The sequence below is a fragment of the Onychostruthus taczanowskii genome, unplaced genomic scaffold (genome assembly GCF_017590055.1).
Source record: "Onychostruthus taczanowskii isolate IOZ18803 unplaced genomic scaffold, ASM1759005v1 scaffold32, whole genome shotgun sequence".
In the NCBI taxonomy this organism is placed as follows: Eukaryota; Metazoa; Chordata; class Aves; order Passeriformes; family Passeridae; genus Onychostruthus; species Onychostruthus taczanowskii.
In genome coordinates this window covers 5,343,689-5,363,418 of record NW_024500572.1, presented here as the reverse complement: position 1 = coordinate 5,363,418, position 19,730 = coordinate 5,343,689, and the positions used below count along the sequence as shown (strand labels likewise).

The 19,730-nt window shown below is 43.8% G+C and overlaps 2 protein-coding genes across 3 annotated transcripts; one reads left to right on the top strand and one right to left on the bottom strand.

The window, feature by feature from the left end:
* The first annotated feature begins 8,084 nt into the window (after positions 1–8,084).
* On the top strand, positions 8,085–11,168 carry XBP1 (X-box binding protein 1). Its single transcript, XM_041410318.1, has 5 exons — positions 8,085–8,372; positions 8,456–8,552; positions 8,630–8,761; positions 9,254–9,417; positions 10,159–11,168. Exons 1-5 carry the CDS (start codon positions 8,164–8,166, stop codon positions 10,346–10,348), a joined length of 792 nt encoding a protein of 263 aa, XP_041266252.1. The 5' UTR covers positions 8,085–8,163; the 3' UTR covers positions 10,349–11,168.
* A 1,749-nt stretch (positions 11,169–12,917) lies between these two features.
* Positions 12,918–19,669, bottom strand: CCDC117 (coiled-coil domain containing 117). Of its 2 annotated transcripts, XM_041410316.1 has the most exons (5): positions 19,206–19,667; positions 18,529–18,579; positions 17,944–18,177; positions 16,435–16,572; positions 12,918–15,899 (listed from the first exon to the last, which is right to left on the bottom strand). In XM_041410316.1, exons 1-5 carry the CDS (start codon positions 19,496–19,498, stop codon positions 15,647–15,649), a joined length of 969 nt encoding a protein of 322 aa, XP_041266250.1. In that variant the 5' UTR covers positions 19,499–19,667; the 3' UTR covers positions 12,918–15,646. The 2 variants fall into 2 exon arrangements, with proteins under 2 accessions (XP_041266250.1, XP_041266251.1); XM_041410317.1 differs by lacking the exon at positions 16,435–16,572 and having other exon boundaries at positions 19,206–19,669.
* Positions 19,670–19,730: the final 61 nt, after the last annotated feature.

Here is a 19,730-nt window from a genome sequence, read left to right as displayed (position 1 = left end):
AAAACAAAGTTAGTGAAGTAGCCACATAATACATGCACAATATATACACAAAATCACATGATAAATGTGATGAACATTATAGAAAAAGCTCAAAACAATTTTCTTAGAGCAGACCAGCTGTCTATAGGAATGACAAAAAGGCCTGGTTGTCTCATTCACACACCCAGTCAGGCGTTTTCAGGAACTGATAACTCGGACTACTGCCCACATTTCCTATATATTTTAACATCATGCTCTGCAGAGCTTATTTCCTAAGAAAATTATATTGGTGTACCACTTAATAAGCAATAGAAACAAGCGCTGTCCTTTTCCCAGTAAATTCAAGGACGTGCACGCCTGCCCTTTTCCTCTGAGACAGGATTGCACAGCAGAGAGTTTTGGGGCTGGCTTAGAGCTTCGCTCAGACACCCCCGGGCGCTGCTGGAGCTCTCGCTCCGGAGGAGCCCCAGCTCCTGCACCGCGGCACGGCCACCAGCAGGTGTCCCCCGAGAGCCGCCGCGCCCGGGGCTGCGGAGCCGCAGCGGGGCTGGGGGGGCCCGCAGCAGCGCAGGGGTTAAAGCATCTCCCACTGCCTCGAATCTTCATCTTCATCTTCATCTTCACTTCACCTTCATCTTCACCTTCACCTTCACCTTCACCTTCATCTAAGCATCTGCAGGCAAACCTCACCATTGCACTTTGAAAGCCCATGGTAATGGACATTTTTTTCTGTATTTGTGCAAGTGATGCTTTCGTCGTTATCATCAATTATTCTAAATTAAAGTAGCAACCCCCGTTGTGGGTTGTCAGCTTAATTAAAGAACAAAAAGAAAAGTGAGTGGATAGTTGTACTAAGGAAAAACATGTCGTGCAAAGTGGCTTTGCCTCTTGCTATTTAAGGTTTGGAAACACAATTAATCCAAGTAAATCAGCATCAAAGCAAAGCAAAATAAACAACTGACTAGCCATAACAACTTTGAGTATAACAATTTTTTGTGAACAAAATTATTAGTTAATATTTGAATAGTTAAGGTTTCCAATGATTTAAACAACATGTAGTCTTTTAAATCTGTAGGAAGGGGAAACATGGTGATTGTGGAATCCTTCACCTCTCTGTACATGTAATTGTCCACTGAAGGGAAAAAAGAATAATGAATCAGGTCTGTAAAACTGAATTATGTAGCTTGTACTGAAAATAGCCTTATTAGATAAATTTGGTCCTTTCTTTTTGCAAACTATTGCCCAATACACAGCACAAGCTCAAATAAGAGTTGCAAGACAATAAATACAGCCATGCTTGATGCTTTCCTTCAGAGTGCTCACCAGGCAGGCACAGCAGATCATGTTACCAAAAGAAGAAAAAAAGAATTCTAAGAAGCAAACTTAGGAACTTATTTCTATATGCTTTTTGGTAATCTAAAATCTCTGCAAGGGGTGGCAGGAACAGACTGGATTTGGAAAGAACTTGGAGCCATATTTTCCAAGATTCTCAGTATCCATTCTGCAAGAAAGACCCTCAAATGCATCCATAGCAATGTCTTTCACTGTGCTGCTGTGCTCTGTATCACATCTACTCACTTGCAGTTAGTTGCACTAATCCCAGACTACTGTTAATTTCATGTGGTCATTAGGTCAATGCTTAGCACTTTCCTCATTCATAATATTGAAGAAGCCACCAATGAAATTAAATATAAATAACACACCCTGCATATTTCACATATTTATATGCAGTCTAGATATTGACACTTAATTCAACATGGTTATTAGTGTTTCTGGAGTAAATATAGGGTACAAGTTGCTGTTCATGAAGCCTTACTTCAAGCAATAATATAAAATGAACAATATTTAAACACTGCAGAATAAATTTGCAGCACATGTTTAAAATGTATGATGTATCAGCTCCTAATACTAATTGCAATGTGAAGAACTCTATGCTAAAGCAAAAAAAATTAATTTCACTGCTTCTGAGTACCAAAAGCAAAAAAACCCACTCTTAAAATGTTACTGGCTAAAATGAAGGAATTCCTACATTAACAATGGATTTGTTCATGTGACAGTGAGTTAAGAAACTATTTACTCTATTTCATCTTAGGTCATCTGTTATATTAAAGACTCACCTAAGTGAAAAAATCTGACTGGCACTATTTAATTAGTAGATTAAGGGCTTTAGCTGTCCCTGCCTGTTTACATAAGAGTTATCATTAAAGTCAGTGCTAACAGAGCAAATCAGTGAGGATACCAGAGCAAACCATAATAGACTTGTCCCTCTCTGAATACCAGCTGCTACCCTGTGCCCTCTGTGGAGTCAGCAAATCAAAAATGTAGGAGGCAGGAGATGGATGATTCTGACAATATCCCCCACATTTTGGGTCCTGCTGAACTTGTGTTGAAACAGAACTGATTCATAACTTGACATTTCCTGATAATTTCCTCTTCTCTTACAGGGTCACATGACAGCTGGAGACAGGGTTCTGCATACAAAAGGCCACTCAAATGGAAGAATATAAGGAAATAAATTCAAAATTACAAAACAAGAAAGCCTCCAGGACTCTCAGGGGCTCTGGACTTCTAAAATAATTTCAAAGCCTAGGGAAGGTCTAAGAAACAAGAAAAGGTTTTTCCTTTTAAATGCTGGCAGTAGTCCAAAGAAGAGCTGGCTTCTGCCAACAGGAAGTAGCCATCAAGTTTTCCTAAGCGTGGTTGTTTACCTCCCTGGGTATTTTCCAAGAAGAGGTTCCAGTTCTGAACCAGGATGTGCAAACAAAAAAACTTACTGGAACAGGAGCTTTTAGGTATGTGGGATTTCAAGTTAAGTGTTTTCCTCAGAGAGCTTGCTCAACATGTGAGACACTGGCACAAAACCCAGAACAGCATTGTTGGTTCCCCGGGACAGCACAGCAGCAAGTTCAGTCTCTCCTGTACTGCCCAAGCACATTTTGCAGAACCACTCCAAAAAAATTCACTTGCTGCATCGTCTCAAGTTAGTGTAGGACCTTTGCCTTTTTCTTTTGCTTGTGACTACCACCTGTAATGTGTCCTTGTGCATCAGTGCACACAGGTGAGCACAACACCTCTCTGTGCACAGCTCCTGTGGCATCCCCCAGAACCCCAAATCCTGTGTACTCTGCACAACTCTCTGGCCCACATTTTCCTGCCAGCAGGAGAAGAGAACCCTGCAGGGGAACACTGTGCTTGGGACCAAGCTGGAAAGAGAAAAGCCAAAGAGATGAAGTAGGACTACACATGGGAATAGGTACTATAATCAAACCACAGCAAAGCACCAGAGGTGCCATCAGCTGGAGCTTTTAAAGGGAAAGGGAATCCATGCAATGGAAGCAGAATCAATAGAGCAATAGAGGAATGGTGTGGGAAGGGGATGGGCCAACTTTGTGGGAAGCAGAGGCCAGAACAACTAAGCAAAGCAATGACAACTACAACCTCCTCCTGACCTGTGGGGTTCCTGCAGAGATCGGGCTGCCCACCAAACAGATTACCTGACCTGAACCCATTTTCCTGGCTAAGTGACCAATGCTGTTTGATTCCCAGCTGGACTCTCTCAGGGACTGGCAGATGGCATAAGCCTTCCCAAGGGCATCCAGTGCCTATGTATAAAGATCTGTTTACATGACTAATGTTTGCAGAGTTTTCCAGTAACTTTTCACTCTTCCAGAACTGGGAACAGGGTTGCCAGCCTTTCTCTTGACTGTGGCGTGGATATCTTGTCTTCTTTTAAATTCCCATCAGTGGGTTTGCTCCACGCTCTGAATGTGCAAGTGAAATTTCCTTCTCTGTCTGACAGAAAGAATCAAATCAAGAGATCTTTATCTCAGAATACTGCCATGTCCTTGTAAGTGGACAGATTTTCCCTTTATATCAGCATTCCTTGACAGTGTGAGGGGGATTAGGAAGCTGTCTCTACACTGGGACCTCTGCTGTTTAATAAACACTTCTGGTTTTTGGAAAAATAGCAAATTCACCAAAAAATTGCCACTGCTACAAAATAATATACATTTGTTAATTTCTGGTCTTGGCTGAGACCAGTGAATTCTTGAGTTTCAGAGGAGTCTAAAAATGAAGCAAATTGGAATTACAATGCAAGTGAAATTCAGGGGGGGAAAAAAACCACTATGGATATTCAAGGAACATTGTGAGACTTTTATAGAGATTGCTTGATCTCAAATTTACTTTTATCATTCAAAAAGACAATATATCATTAGGCTGTTTTAAGAAAAATCTGCCATCTTGTATTCTGTAACAATAGCAAAAGGAATTACACACACAATTATAGAGGCTGTGAAACATGAGATGATTTTGTTGCCAAACAATCTGTGGTGCAAAGAAGTCACTACAGAAGAAGGCCACAATGGAGGTTCATATTTTCTAAAAATTAAATTAATCAGTTGCTATACATGCATCTATACCTGTCTTTTGGGCAGTGTGCTCCTAATCTCCTTTTTTTTTTCACAAGGTACTGCATTGAAATTTATTGCTGCTAAGCTAAAATTAAACTTGGAATAGGGTTTAATACAATCTCTTTGTATGTGGGCAATGGAACTGAACTGTCCAAAGAAGCTCCAAGGTGAACCTCAGTGCCTCAGTTCCTGCTGGGAACTCCTGTAGCACTGAAGGGAGGCCCTCTTTTCCTGAAGAAAAGCCTTATAAAAGACCGAATTTCTAGTCAGCTTGCAGAATATTTTTGTTCCAGAAACACTGATAGCATTGCCTGAGTTAACTCAGACTTCTTTTGCAAGTCAGAAGCAAGACTTCATTGACTGTGATGATGGCAGAACCAACTCCATTGCATGGGGAGGCAGATAACCCTACAACAGGGGCACGTGAGACATCTCTGTCACAAGACAGGGGCTGCCCGAGCCAAGGGATGCTGCCTGCAGTGCTTGGGACACTGCTGTGGGGAAATACAGACAGAACTCCAACAAGAAGGCCTGGAGGAATTGGAAGAGGTGAAACAGGAGTCACGTCAGGTACAGGTGTGATGGGATCTCTCCCTCACCACAATCAGCTAGGTCAGAGGACTGGACCATGAAGACTCTCAGCCCATGCCTTTGGCCCACAACCAAGATCTAAGATGGAATTCAAGCAGACCTATTTCACTCTTCCTTGAAATTCTGGGGTGTTGGAAGTACCAGTAACATGTGAGTGGAACATGAGGACAGGAGGACAAGGAACTGGAAGGCAAGGTACACATATGTTAGGAAAGTCATGGTTTAAAGTTGAACTCACTGTGTCTTTTCCATGCTTTTCTGGTGGTAACCTGGGAACAATCACGGAAGCTAATGAAGCAGAATCACAATAATTTATTGAGTATTAATGGAGAAGGGATGAGAGGTGAGTGAAAATCACCTTTCTGAAAGGCTTGCTTGTGGCAGTGTTAAGAGAAGGGAAAGCCAATGTCACTTTGGACAGCATGCAGGCAGGGTGGCAGTTCCTTGCAGCAGCCAGAGGATACAGATTCTGCATATTCCCTGAGACTGAGAGCACTAAAACTTTGAAAGGTGCACTCCTGAATCCAAATGTGTAATGACAACATTTAAGAATAAGTAAAATTTGTTTACAGGTTTTGAATAACCTTGTTTTAGGCTGCTAAACAGGTTCTTATTTAATCAGCTATTGATACAGGTATGGGAACACTCCAGCTGTTGTCAAGATCTTGGGGGCCCGGGCCACCATCCAAGTATTTTCAGACACACATTTGGAAAGCAAGCTCTTTCTCAGATTATGATTGTCAGGTAATCTTTTCTCTACACCCCCTCTTCCATTTTACTTTTCTCCCCTATTGCCCCTTTTTTCATGTGTAGATAACATTCAACACACATTTCTTTCTCTGTATCTGAGATTACACAAGGGTAAAGCCTCTCCACCTTCGTTAAACAAAATTATTTCCTCTGGTGGGCTGGCCACCTGGAACATAAAACATAAACCTATTTTAGCAGGAACTAATGTGGTTTCTGGCAGGACAGCCAACAGTGTCCTCATTGGCACATCCTTGGTGGTAGTGCTGAACCCCCCAGCAGGGTGAGAAGCATTCTTGAGTCACGTGGATCACAGGATTAAATCAAATGACTGAAAAAAAGAAAAATACGAAGACCAGAATGTGTAAACAGTAAAGGGAAAAAAAAAAAAAAGGGGAAATCAGAATTAAACTTGAAGCCTTCTTGTTAAAACTCTCTGAAAGGGTGTCACAGTGTAAGACCAGCTTTATGGACCTTTTCTTAGGCATTCTCTTACCCAGTGACTCAACCATATATTTAATAAAACACTTTATATATCCTAATGGTAGTAACATAATATTTCTGAGCCTAAATATATTGCCAGCAACTGCCCCAGAGCTTGTCTTAATACTACTAAAACCATTCAACGGGACTAGAATGCAGGGTGTCCTGCCCTTTTTTTGCTAGCTATTATTGCCAGCACTAATGGATGCTGTTATTATATTCAATAACAATGGACACCACCAGTGCCAAGGGCAGCTTCCACTTTTGTTGGTTACACATCACTGTGAAGTAGCTCAGGCACCACTACTAGCACATATGTCCCTGCACTTCTGGTGTTTATCCATGAACACAAGTGTTTGTTGCAAAAGAAAGCGTGCTTTACGTGAGCTGTGGTTCCACAGAAAATTAAATAGGAAAATTAAATCACCTGTAGACAGAAGGTTAGGATTTTTCTTCAGTCATAATACCAAGGCATATGTATGATAAATCATATAATGATAATTCAGACCTCCCCAGTACAGCTGTAAATATTACAAATCAGCAAAGTAAGGCAGCCCTGTTCACCCCGTTCAACACTTTTCTTGCAAATAAGGGCAACTTGAAATGGATGTCTGAAATCTGAAGCATTAATACTGAATCTGCATTTTGGTTGAAAAAAGTAACACTTTAAAGTGGGAATTAGAATTACAGAAGAAACATAAGTCCAAATCCAGAAGAGATACATAAAAGGGAAGCAGTATCTCCAATGGCCAGCATCTCAGGGGCTTAGCAGGACTTTTTTTGCACTCTGATTAAAAGGCTTATTGAAAAATTGCCATGTTTTCCACAAAGGTGTCAAAGTAGAAAGATGAACTTTCAGCCTTAGCTCAATGTCATGCTGCAGTGCACAAGAAAAGAACAAACACAAGCTTACAAATGCAGTTTGTTCTCTGTATCATGAAAGCCTGGCAGAACTCCAGTGCTGGAGCAATGCCAAAGCAGCACACCAGCGTCTTTGATCTTCTAAAGCTCATGTTTTCCTTTAGTGTTTAACATCCCGACTAATTTAAAATCAATGTACAAATGGCTTTCAGAAATAATTGCGAGCAGCCCAAGTCTCGACATTTCATAACTATTCAGGTCGTTGGCAACTGTCACAAGTGAGAACTCGGGGAGCTGCGGGCAGCCCCAACACCCTCCGTGCCCCGCATGGCTCTGCACTGCTGCCCTGCATTGCTGAGCACCTGCATTCCCATGGGCAGAGCATTTCCAGGCTTTTTACCTACAAACCTCTTGTCTGAAGCCCAGATCTGTCAGATCTGACACCAGCCCCTCACGGCGGGGGGATTTCCTCCCTCAGACACCACAGAAGGGCTCACTCCACTGCCACACGCTCGGGAGCAGCCCGAGACACCCCTGAGGGATTTCTGCACGGTCTCCTGCAGCTTCCACTCATCAATCTCGCTGCCTTTTTAGTCTTCTTACACTAAAAAGTTCATTCTTATGGCATCTGCTACAGCTCCATTCGTGGCACTTGTGTTCCCCATGATTATGCTTGTGACTACTTGTGACAGAGCGGCTCCGGAAAGGAGACCAGAGAGAGGCTTCAGCTGGATCGCCACGCCAGACCCGGTTCACTGCCTCCTCAAGGAAGTGGTCAACTCCGGCCACCGCCATAGCGGGGGGCCCGGCCCGGGTCCCCTCCGGCCCCTCCCGGCCCCGCTCTGCCCTCACAGCCGCCCGCAAGCCCCGCCCCCACCAACGCCTCACGACCGCCGCCCCTTGTCTGATGCAATTCGCTTCCCTCCTTGCCCGCGGCCTCGGGCCAATCACGAGCTCTCCCGGCCGTGGCGTCACGCCCCGCAGCCAATGAGCGAGAGCCACGATGGTAGAAATCCGGGCGGGGCGGCGCGGGGCGCAGAGCGCCGCGCTGGTGACGCGGGCAGCGTGTCCGCTGTCCTGCCGTGCCGCCATGGCAGCGCTGCCCGGTGCCGCGGCCCCGCGGCTGCTCCTCATCCCTAGCAAAGCGGCCGAGGCTCCCGGCACCGCGGCTGCCCGGCATCTGTCCGTTGTCCTGCCGGCAGGAGCCGATCCCAGCCTCCCCGGGATGGAGACCACGCAGCCGGCCCGTAAGCGGCAGCGGCTCACGCATCTGAGCCCGGAGGAGAAGGCGCTGCGCAGGTGAGTGCGGGGTATCCGTGGGAGAGCTGCGGCTGAGCTTGGTGGGTACGAGATCTCCCGCTGAGGGCTGCTCTGCCCCGCAGGAAGCTGAAGAACCGCGTGGCGGCCCAGAGTGCCCGCGACAGGAAGAAGGCGCGGATGACAGAGCTGGAGCAGCAGGTGGTGGAGCTGGAGGAGGAGGTGAGAGACTGGGGGAGATGAGGGGCTGGAGGAGCGGGAGGAAGGGAGCGGCCTCCCTGCCTCACGGCTCTTTGCAGAACCAGAAGCTGCTGCGGGAAAACCAGCTCCTGCGGGAAAGGACGTGTAACCTCGCACGGGAGAACCAGGAGCTCCGCTGCCGCCTGGGTTTAGATGCTGTGAAGACGGAGGAGGAGGGTGACGAGTTCCAGGTGAGCCGCGCTGCTGGCGTGTCCGCCCCCGCCTTGGGCAGAGCTGCCCGGCTGCCGGGGCAACCTCGGCGCTGTGGGCAGGGATATGACGGAAATACCTTTGTCCTCCGTATGGAGGCTGTCCTGAAACTCAGCGGGTGCCAAGTCGAAATGGGTAATGTGGGAGGTAGAAAGCTGACTAGTTCCAGGCTGTTTTAAGATAGTTTTCTACCTTATAGAGGTGAAATAGAAACTGTTACAGTCATGTAGGTATGTCTCAGATGTGGTGGAGAGGGTCAGGCTTTCATTTAAAAGTGTCAAACAAAATAAATGTGCAAGTGTAGGGAAGCTTCAGCTAACTTTGAAATTATTTTACCTTCAGGTTCCTACAGCATAAGTAAATAGTGAATTTTGTGTTGGAACCCTTTGCAGAAAAAATCATGATCTTGGAAGATTGTGTAGTGTACTGCCTGCCAGAACATTTGCAGTGACTGAGTTTTTGTCTTGGTACAGGTTGTGAAGGAATCGCAGGTGGAGGAGATCAGATTGGTGACCGGGTCCGCTGAGTCCGCAGCACTCAGACTACGTGTTCCTCTGCAGCAGGTGCAGGCCCAGCAGTCACCATTTCTGATAGCTTCCACATGGATTCTGATGGCAGTGACTCTTCAGACTCTGAGGTGAGCATCCAGTCCTATACAAATTGTCCATGAAATTTGGAAATACTGTAGATTTAAGACTATTGTTGTTAACATTTTGATGTGAAATTATTTGGTGATTTCCATTCATTCCAAATCTTGGAATGCCATACCTGTGCATCAGAACAGCTGTGTTAGGCTGTGTCCAATGAGTACAGGAGTTCAACAACACACACATAAAAAAACCCAGTCCCCACAGCTTTAGTCGTGTGCAGGTCTGCCTAAGGCAGGTTTTTCCTGTGGTCTGTGTAGCCAGCAGGCACCGTGGTGTTTGTACTTGATGGGTACAAGATCTCAAGGAGCTTCTAATAGTGGCTGTAAATCTCAAATGCATGTATAATTCCCTGGAATTGCCAGTACCCTTACAAAAAAAGCTGTGGGCAAAGAATGACTGTGCCCTGGCAGAGATTGCCCAAAAGGGTGTGGAGTCTCCCTCACTGGAGACAGTCAGGAACCATCTGGTGCAATCCTGTGCCACGAGCTCTACTGTGACTCTGCTTGAGCAGATGTGACCTACTGTGGTTCCTTCCAGCCTGGCCTATTCTGTGAATTTCTGCAAGATAGGTAACTGCCTTAACTGTGTGTTTGATGATACTCTTGGTAAAACAACTGTGATTGCATCAGTGTATGTTAACTTCCGCGTGGAGGTTAATAGAGGCCACATTTGGTGTTTGGCTGTAACAGTAATAAACTGTCTTTCTAAAACTGTCTTTCATTTTGCAGTCTGATCTCCTATTGGGCTTTCTGGACGGTCTGGACCCAGAGTTGTTTCTCAAATATGCTGATTCAGAGTCAACGTGCCTGGAAAAGCTGGACGAAGACGTCTCTGGAGAAACAAATTCCATACCAACCGCCCTCTCTCCCTCTTTGGGGTCCCCATCAGCCAAGCTGGAAGCCATTAATGAACTCATAAGGTTTGATCACGTGTATACAAAACCACTAGTAGTGGAGATTCCTGTTGAAGTGGGCAACCAAACCAATATGCTAGTGAAAATTGAGAAAGAAAATCTCTCTTCATCTGATGACAAGGCCATCCCTGAAGTCCCAGTGTCTGTGAAGAAGGAACCTGTAGACAGCTTCATGCCTGAACTGGGCTTTTCTCATCTGCTTTCTTCTTGTCATAGCCTTGAAGCCCCAAGCTACCTGTTGGATGGCTGTAGTGACTCTGGGTATGAAGGATCCCTGTCGCCCTTCAGTGACGCATCGTCTCCGCTTGGCCCTGACCATGCGTGGGAGGATAGCTTTGCCAAGGAACTCTTTCCCCAGCTCATCAGTGTCTAACCTGGTAGTGTTAACTCCCTGTGAACAACTGTCCTGGCAGGAAATCAGCAATGCCCCTTTGGGGTGTTTGTGGGGAAAATCAAGTCCATCCAGAAAAGTGTTTCTCATATTTACCATGCTATAGTAGGTGGCATGATGGTATGAAAAAGCCTGGGGTGTCCTGTCCTGCCCTGGCTCCCCCCAGTCAGTGTTGGCTTAGGAGAGAGGCAGGTTTGTTTCTCAATAACTTGCTCATTCTCTGTGAACCTGAAAATGTTTTGTTTTCCAGTTAAACTTTTTAAAACCAAAAACTAAAATGGGATATTCATGTATAGACAACTGGGCTAGACCTTAATAGTCTCTAAGTCTTACAGCTTCACTAAATGCTTGTTTTCCATTTGCTATGTAGAGTTGCTTTGTCCGTTTAATATTTAACTGTATTGGTGCAATTAAAATGCAGTGCAGCTCACTGACCCTGTTTTGCCTTAGAACTCAGTGGGGAGGGGAGAGTGTCTGGGCTTTGGAGAATTTAAATCAGGTCCCTCAATGTCTCATCCTGCCACAATGCATGGAGGAGCACTGCTCATAAGGTGTCTGCAGCTGGATGCTTCAGCAGTTCCCTTCTGGGGGCACTGGATGTGGTGGGCAAGTTTGTGTGATGGCCAAAGCTACTAGAGGAAAACCTTTATCCTCTGTAAGGCAGAGAGGTGGTAGGAGCTTGGAGTCTGAATATTCAAAAGTCAGGGCAGTGGTGGCACCCTGGTGGCCAGCAATGCTGTCCAAATATCTCAGTATGAGGGGAGGTGGGTGTGAGACAGACACAGTGTGAAAACTGTTGTAGATTCTGTATTACCACAGGAAATCCTGAAGTATCAAATGGACTAATATCAAATACCACAGCAGGACTTCTCATTCTTCACATCCATTTGCTCCAGTATCCAGAATTTATCACAATATTAAAAACACTGGGAGAGACAGAAGAAATTTTATACTGAAGATAAGAGAGCTGTTGCAGGTGTTGGCACAGCTGTTCTTGGTTTCAGTGCTATTTCACGTTTTGCATTCAATTTTGGCAAAAATAACTTGGGGTGGGGAAGAAAGAAAACCAGAGATGTTTCAGTCAGTAACATTCAAGGTGATAGGACTGCCTTGGATTACAAGCCTGAGTAACCTAGCTTATAATGAAGGATTCCACCTTCACTAAATAGTGGGTAGAATTAAAGACTACAAATTTAGATAGAAAATCCAAGTAATCAGAAGCATAAGTTGCTTTACTTTCAAGGTGGAAAATAGGGATGACTGCAAGAGCATCAAATTGTTGGGAATCCAAAAAAAAGCAGAAGTGAAGATTTGAACTGTAGTTTTGCAATACATTTTGTTAGCACCCTTTTATGGAGCCCCAGCCCTTCCTGGCAACTATGAGCAAGCCATTTCAACATCTAAAAAAATCCAAAGAAAACTGTATTACAGTCTCCTTTCCATCACAGCAGGACATGGGATGTGCTTAACATTTCAACCTTGTTAAGCACAGGAGACAGAAATGTTGAAGGACATGGTCTTTACACTGTTTTGCTTCCCCTTTTCAACTTAAGGGCTCTGTCCTGCCATGCTTTATCCTGACTTACTGCAAGGACTGTGTCCCACAGGAAGGTGTTTATAGTTACTGAGACCTCTTCCACTAAAAATACAGAACTAGTTCTTGTTTGGCATCTAGAAGCCTACTACCATTCAGAATTCCTGTAAGCACTAGTATTTTCTATTAGGATCAAGTCCACTAAGATGGTACACAAAAAAAGCAAAAGTTTTACCTTTCAACAAAATTACTAAAATCTGAATTTAAAACTCTTCTCAAACATTCCTTAACTTTAAGAATACCTAGCTTGAGTACTTCTGAAGAGTTTTATTCTGAAGTAAAATGAAAGCTCTCAAAACACAAGCTATAGCAACACTTATTGGTACCCCTATTGCTTTGTCAGGGGCCTTTGGGTCATGACAGACTTAAAATAACTCTTCCTTCCTGGCAGCTTCAGGTTTATTCTGCTGTTGCCTTCCCTTGTCCTGCTGAGTACTGTGAAGGAAAAAACAGGCATGCCTTTGACAAAACATAGTTAAATTCAAATCTTGTTAAGCCAGAAGAGTACTTTACTGTCCAGCTGAAGGACTGCACATAGGCTCCCAAGGTTTTGTCACTCTTACCAGGAATGAAACAGTCATCTAAAAAATATTTTAGAAAATTTATTGAAAACTGACATACAAAGGGTGATTTGGTCCCAAGAGAAGACAGACCAGAATCAGATCTTTCGTATTTCAAAATAATGTTTTTCCTAATACTGCATTGCATTTGCCATCCTGTTTGTGAACAGCATTAATAAAAGTCTTTTAATGAGGACAACAACAAATGAAACTCACAAATACAGAAGTCTGTAAATGCCCACAGCTTGATCTCTCATCCAATCACCCTCTCCAAGTGATTGCTGTAGCAAGGATCTTGCTCAGTGCTCCTGTCACTTGGTTCCCACTCTTGTATCAATTTAAGCAACTCAACCTCACTGTCTCCTATCACAAGGGCAGAAATGCATTGTGAAAAAATAAATGCAAATGTTTTCTATCAAAGCAAACTTCTCAAACTATTTTTTTCTCCATCTCATACTCTTTGTCAACAGTGCACCACTCTATTCTTGTTTTAGATGGCAGGTAACAGGTCAGTGATGCCCTATTGGCATTGAATTAAGAGGAAAGACACCTCTGAAAGTCAACCTTTGGTACAAACCTAGCAGGAAAAAAGTATGCTTAAAAGCCATCTACAACAATTTCTTATTCTGCAAATCTGATATGCAATTTGGTGTTTTAAGAGGAAAACAACTGCATCATTTGATGTATTTAGGCCTCCCAGAGTTTTTTTACATCTTCTGTCACAGTTTCAGTGTTGCTGAGATGGTTTCATTGCATTTTTGAAATATTCATCCTTTTTTTTCAGTTTATTTAGGATTCAGACCTTTTACCTAAAATACTTCCAACTTTGAACTTTCACTATAATCCAGCAAGCTGAAAACCAGTTACTTACTTGGAGGCATCACATTTTCTACCTGCAGTGACTACAGCCTTCTCCAAACTGACTGCTTTATGTTCTGCTCGAGCACTGGAGCACGTCAAAGGCTGTAGGTCTTAAACATGTTCAGCAGCTTAATAATATGTAAGAAATTTTACACAGTTCATGCAAAAGATTTACAGCAGACCCTGAAATGAAATTAGGCATTATAGCAAGATAGGCTGCCCATGTTCTTCAACTTAATAAACCTTCCAGAATGGTACAGGTGTATTATACTGGTTTCCAGAGTAATACCTACTCAAATGCTAGAGTGTTTTTAGTGAAACTCTAAAATGTTTTACCAAGAGACAGAAAATTTCAGACAACCTTCAACAAAAGCAGCAAGATAAACAGGGTTTAACAAACAGGTATCTTTTGAACAACCAGAAGGAATTAAAGGATGACTGCAAAAAGAGAAGACTGATTTTAAGCTTTCAGCTATGGGGGTTATTCAACAGTAAAGAATATTATCACAAGTTGTGCAGAGGAAGAGTAGATTTTCTTACGTGAGCAGCTGCGTTACTGTGTACTTGCTCCTTTATGTCAGCAAGATGTCAAAACCAGACTGGGACATAGGACTCTGAACAGAACCTGTTACTTGGAAAAGGATTTCTTATGAAAAGCCCCAATTCAGGTATCTCTGAGAAAGCTCAAGGACTTAGGAACGAAAGATAAAACCCTGAAACAAGTTAAGAGAACCTTAAGCATAAGGAACTGCTGTGCATTGAGAAAAGGTACAAGCAATAATTAATTTGGACTCCTTTCCTTGGCACCCTGTGCAGGGTAGAAAATTCTTTTGGCATACATCTGTATAAACAATTTCTTGCTATATTATTGGCACATACTGTGGCTTAAATTTTATGTCTAGATTCTCTCAGGAAAAAGACAGGCATCTCCTTTACTTCACCACCAAAGTCACCTGGGACTTGGGTACAGACAATAACCCAGCATTTGACCCTCCTAATGGCAGCAAGCAGCCATTATCCCTGTTATCTGATTTACTTATCATGTTTACCCAAATTAATGGATGCTGTTCATTTCATCAGAAGTTACACTGTCTTCAACTGACTTTCCAACTCCATGCGTACAAAGAAGCTCAGCACAACGTAAAATGTGAATCTCTTTGCTGAGAACCACTTTCCTCCAAACTTTGCATTGTCTGGGGAGGGGAACATCAAAAACCACAAATAAAATTTAGAAGCCAGTGAACCCAAGATGACTGAAATTAGCAAGTATCCTGCAAGTTTTAAGTGCTGGCTTTACTTTCTACAAAGCAAAAGACTTAAGCTCAGCTGTAATATTCCTTCCCTACCCCATGGATTGTGTAATTTCTACATCTGAGTTTACATCAAGTCCAAACAAATAAGATGATGTGAAAAGCTGCTATTACCAGAGGGACTGCTTTTCTATCCATGACTAGATTTGAAGATATTTCTTCCTTTACATTTTGTAATTCAAATTAAACCAAATGGCCAAGCATAGTTATGTGCACCAGTTTCAATGGCTCAGTAAGACAAAGGTGTGGCTTAAGCCACAGTTACATTCAGTATTTGGATTTTATGCTTTACCAAGGGCAAATAAGAGGATATTTCACCATTAAGCAAGATGGAAAGCTACTTCCCTGTTCCAAAGGCCTCTGAATTACCTTTTCAGTAAAAGTAAAAATATTTAACAGATTGGAACACAGAAATCTTAGGGTGTTTCCTGGCCACCCTAAGATTGTGGTGTGCTTATGACTGTTAGTAAGAAAACAAAAAACAAATAATATAACTTCAGATTCACACATCAAACCAGAAAAAAATAATCAAAAAACATCAACAATAAGCATCAGAAGCTCACCACTTCCAGTCTAAAATCTGGCATCTACAACTCCATTTCTTCTTCTGCACACCCAGATATTCCCAAACTAACATATGGATCTGGAGACATGGCAGTCTGTTGTGATCCAGGGAACGTTTCAGTCTGTGGGTCAAAAGGAGCTCCTGGTGTTGGCTGCTTAGCTTGACACACTTCTGTACTCTGCTGCTTGAAGTTCTTAACAGAAACAGACTTCAGTTTATCTGTCATAAATTCAGGAAGAGGTTTCCAAAGCACAAGCTCCATAGAAGGACGGCTCCTAGAAGGGATGGAGTTTCAGTAAAATTTAAGTTCTCCAAGCACAGCTATTAAATGCAGAAGACCTGTATCTTCATCCTTTGAGCTAGCCTGGAACCATATTCCAGAAAATATATACCTTTCTTCCCCCCCTATTAAATTTCCTCTTCCCTATTCCCTAGTTCCATTATTTCTAGTTCTAACCCTGTATTTCTCTCTTTTTTGCACCAAACTTGACCACCACTGGTCACACTTCAAGATCTTCTCATTTTGGAAATTCATGTACATAAAACCAAAACTGATACTGGTTCACTCAACAAGTTTCGCTCTGTAGACATGAGGAGTACAAAACACATACTTGATGACCACTACAGTTACATTTGTTTCTTTTTTACATTAGGACAGTTTTTCCTATTTTTAACCAGATGAGTGGTCTGTTATACAATGTCGGCTGCATCATGCAGTAATCAAGGACATCTCCATAAACATGAAACGAGGTCTCTCTTTTCATTTGCACATGTTAGCTACATAGCACCATGATTTCCTCCAGAACTTACATAGATTCTATTATTTTCTTTGTCAGGACTTCACCAAAATCCCTCTTCATCCCTTTCTTAAGGGTATCTGACAGGATAAGAGTGGGCAGATTGCTAACATTTCCATCAGCATGAACTTCCTCATCTTCATCAATTATCCTAGGAATGGAGGGGGAAGAGGGAGATAAACACTATTGAGCATACTGTTATCAGGAACATCCACTACAGTCACATCTACGTGCTCTGCTCTGTGCAGATCTCTCACCTAGGCTGGGTACCAGAAGCAGCAGGGCCATGTTAACATGAGTCTCTCTTGGGCCAAAACATCCTGAGAAGGACTCATCACAGAAGCCACTCGAGCAGCAATGCCACTCCTGGTACCTGAGCTAGCTTTGTTACCCCTGTGTTATCCCAGCAGTGTCAGTGCAAACATACACTGAGAGAAAATAAACCAATTCCCTCCAAGGGAAACTGTATGATCACATTACACAAGTGAGTCTCAGCTATGCAGCTGCTTCACCTGCTCAATGCCCCAAAACTGGACTTTGAGAATTATTGCAAAGGTAGTGCTTCACTTTTCACAACGCGGTGCCAGTTTCTGAGACTAAATCAGCACAAACTGTTGAAATGTTTAGAACAAATGGAAGCATCTCTTTTGGTTTTAGTTTTACAGAAAATTTAGCAGTGTAGCTGGGAAGAATAGGGAATAATCCTCCAAGAGGACCAAAGCAGACACAGACAGATAATAGATTTCACTACTCTGATTTACCCATTAAAAAAATAACAGTCCAACAGTACCTTGCTTCTCCTTATGCATCATCTATGGAGTAATCTACAACAAAATCTTGTTTTAAAATTTCTATAACTTTTGGCTTTTCTAATCATCTGCAGTGGTCATTTTAGATACTTTGGAATACCAGCTCACCTGCAATCAACTGATACATACACATACCATTCCCAGAAATCTTTCAAGGGCCTGAATTCAGTAAAATTATTTAAAGACTACAGCAGACTGTCCATAGCCACCCAATTATCCCACATCACATCATGAGCAAGATCAATCTCAGCCTTACTGAGATTGTGCAGAGAGACCTCTTTGGTTCATGCTACTCTCTCCACTGACAAATTCACATCTATTTAAAGTTTAAATCACAGAACAAGCTGCAGTTGGTAAAAAAAAAAAAAAAAAAAACAACAAAAAAACTGAGCTCAAGCCTAAGCAGGTAAATGTTAGAATCTGAGCTTCTGGATGCTCACAGAAGAGCATTAAACCCAATTATGGTATATTGAAGCTGGATAATGATTGTGAGCAGGGTGTTATTTACTCAGCATCTCCTGCTCTAGCACCATTTCAGATCAGCCTGAAGTCTCACAGGACCACAGGTCGCCTAAAATGAAATAATTTGTACAGAAGGTTCATCTCAGACTTACAGCAGTGTTATCACACTGCTAGGTGCTATATTTACCCCTGAATGCCCACCAAAAAAGGGAAAGCTCAGCAAAGCCAGGCTACTCAATCCCTGCATTTACCTGTCCTCAATTTCCTGAAGTTTCCTGCGAGCAACCTCGCATTGCTGTTCCCCCATTGTCTGATCCATTTCTTCACAGGGAATTTCTAACATGGCAGTTTCAGGACCGCTGCCACCATACTGACTTGCTACCTCCCCAGCTGCCTGCTGACCTGCACAAAGAATCCATTCTTCAGTGTTGGGATTCAAAGGGCAATTTTTGGCTCCTGTCAGTCTCTTCTTCCGCACAGGACAGCTAGGAAACAAAGTAAGTTTACAACTGTCAAAAAAAAGAAACGTGGCATTCTACAGGAACACATGTAAAGTGCATTTCAGCAGCATTGACACATTATGGCAAAGCAGCCTCAACAAAGAAAATAAATCCACATTGCTCTTAGTAAAATGTGAGTACCTATTCAGGAAAGTCAGTGCCACACAATTAATTAGGTAGTAGAAATGGATTTGGGGTCATGTGCAATTCAAGGGAAGAGTTCCAAATGGAAACAATGATAGATTTCCTTCCTGTTTGTATTGTAGGTGAGATGTGCTCAAACAAAACAAAAAGCAAATTGGGATTTTTCAGGCTAAAAAAGACAAATTAATTTACCCTTCTGCCTCTTCTTCTAGCTTATGCTTCTTTCCACATCGCACAGAGACACTACAAAAGAAAAACAGTTACTCAGCTTCAAATTGTATCTTTTGGTTACACTGATATTGTCAAACAGTATTTTCCTCCCTTTTAAAATTTCATCTGAGGTCAACAGTCACAGTATGTCACCAGCTGCGATGGGAACAAAAGTTTGGGACAATAAATAACCACTTTGTTACAAAGGAAGTCAAAGGCGGCTGTAATTACTCAGTTCTCTGAACAGAATTCCACGTTAATTTATTCTCCTTTCGTTATTTAGTTTTCCACAAGAGGCAAGACCAATTTTTGCTAAAATTCAAATGCTTCAAGAAGCAAAACATGACCCAGCTTGAGTCTCTTAATACTCTGTATCAGAGGAACACACTGAAAAAATACTGAAACAAATACATGAGTTTGAAAGTACGCAAAGATACTGGCACACTCGATCACCTTCCTTGCCTTTCAAAAGGCTCCTTCACCCCCACCAGCCAGCTTCAAGGTCCTCAGCCGAGCACAATACAATTTTCTAACCTCCTACCAGCGCAACACTGCTACAAGGAAACAAATCCCAGCGGCCTCGCAAAGCACCCGCCGCAGTTCCGCAGGCAGAACCAGGCGCTCCGGCCTGGGCCCTGCGGGACGGCTCTGGCACTTACTGGCTGCGGCTCCTGCTGAAGGAGCTCACCGGGGCCACCGTCAGCCCCTCGCTGTGGCTCCCGAGCGCGGCCAGGGAGGCCAGGTCGAAGCTGCTCTGCAGACAGAAGCCGGAGGATCCGTCCACGCCGTCGTTTCCCATCCCTGCCACGATCATCCCGGGTGGCTGCAGACGGCCGTGGCCGCCGACTAAGGGCTGCGGGCCGTGGCGGTCCGGAGCGGCGGCCGGCGCTGTGGGGAGCTCCACGGCCGGGCCCGCCGGGATGCCCTGGCAGGATCTGCCCAGCGCTGCCATTTCCTGCTGCGGGGCAGAAAGCGCACATCAACGCCGCAATCCGCGCTGCGCCACGCGCCGGCCCTGCCCGAGGCGCTCCCGCAGGAGCCCCGCACGAAACCTCCTCCGCCCGCAGCGCTCACCCGGGCCGAGCCGGGCCCGCGGCTGCGGCCGCCGCTACTGCCCGGGTCCTTCCAGGCCTTTCGCCGCTATCGATAAGGACCCGCGGGCACTGTGGGAGTTGTAGTCCCGG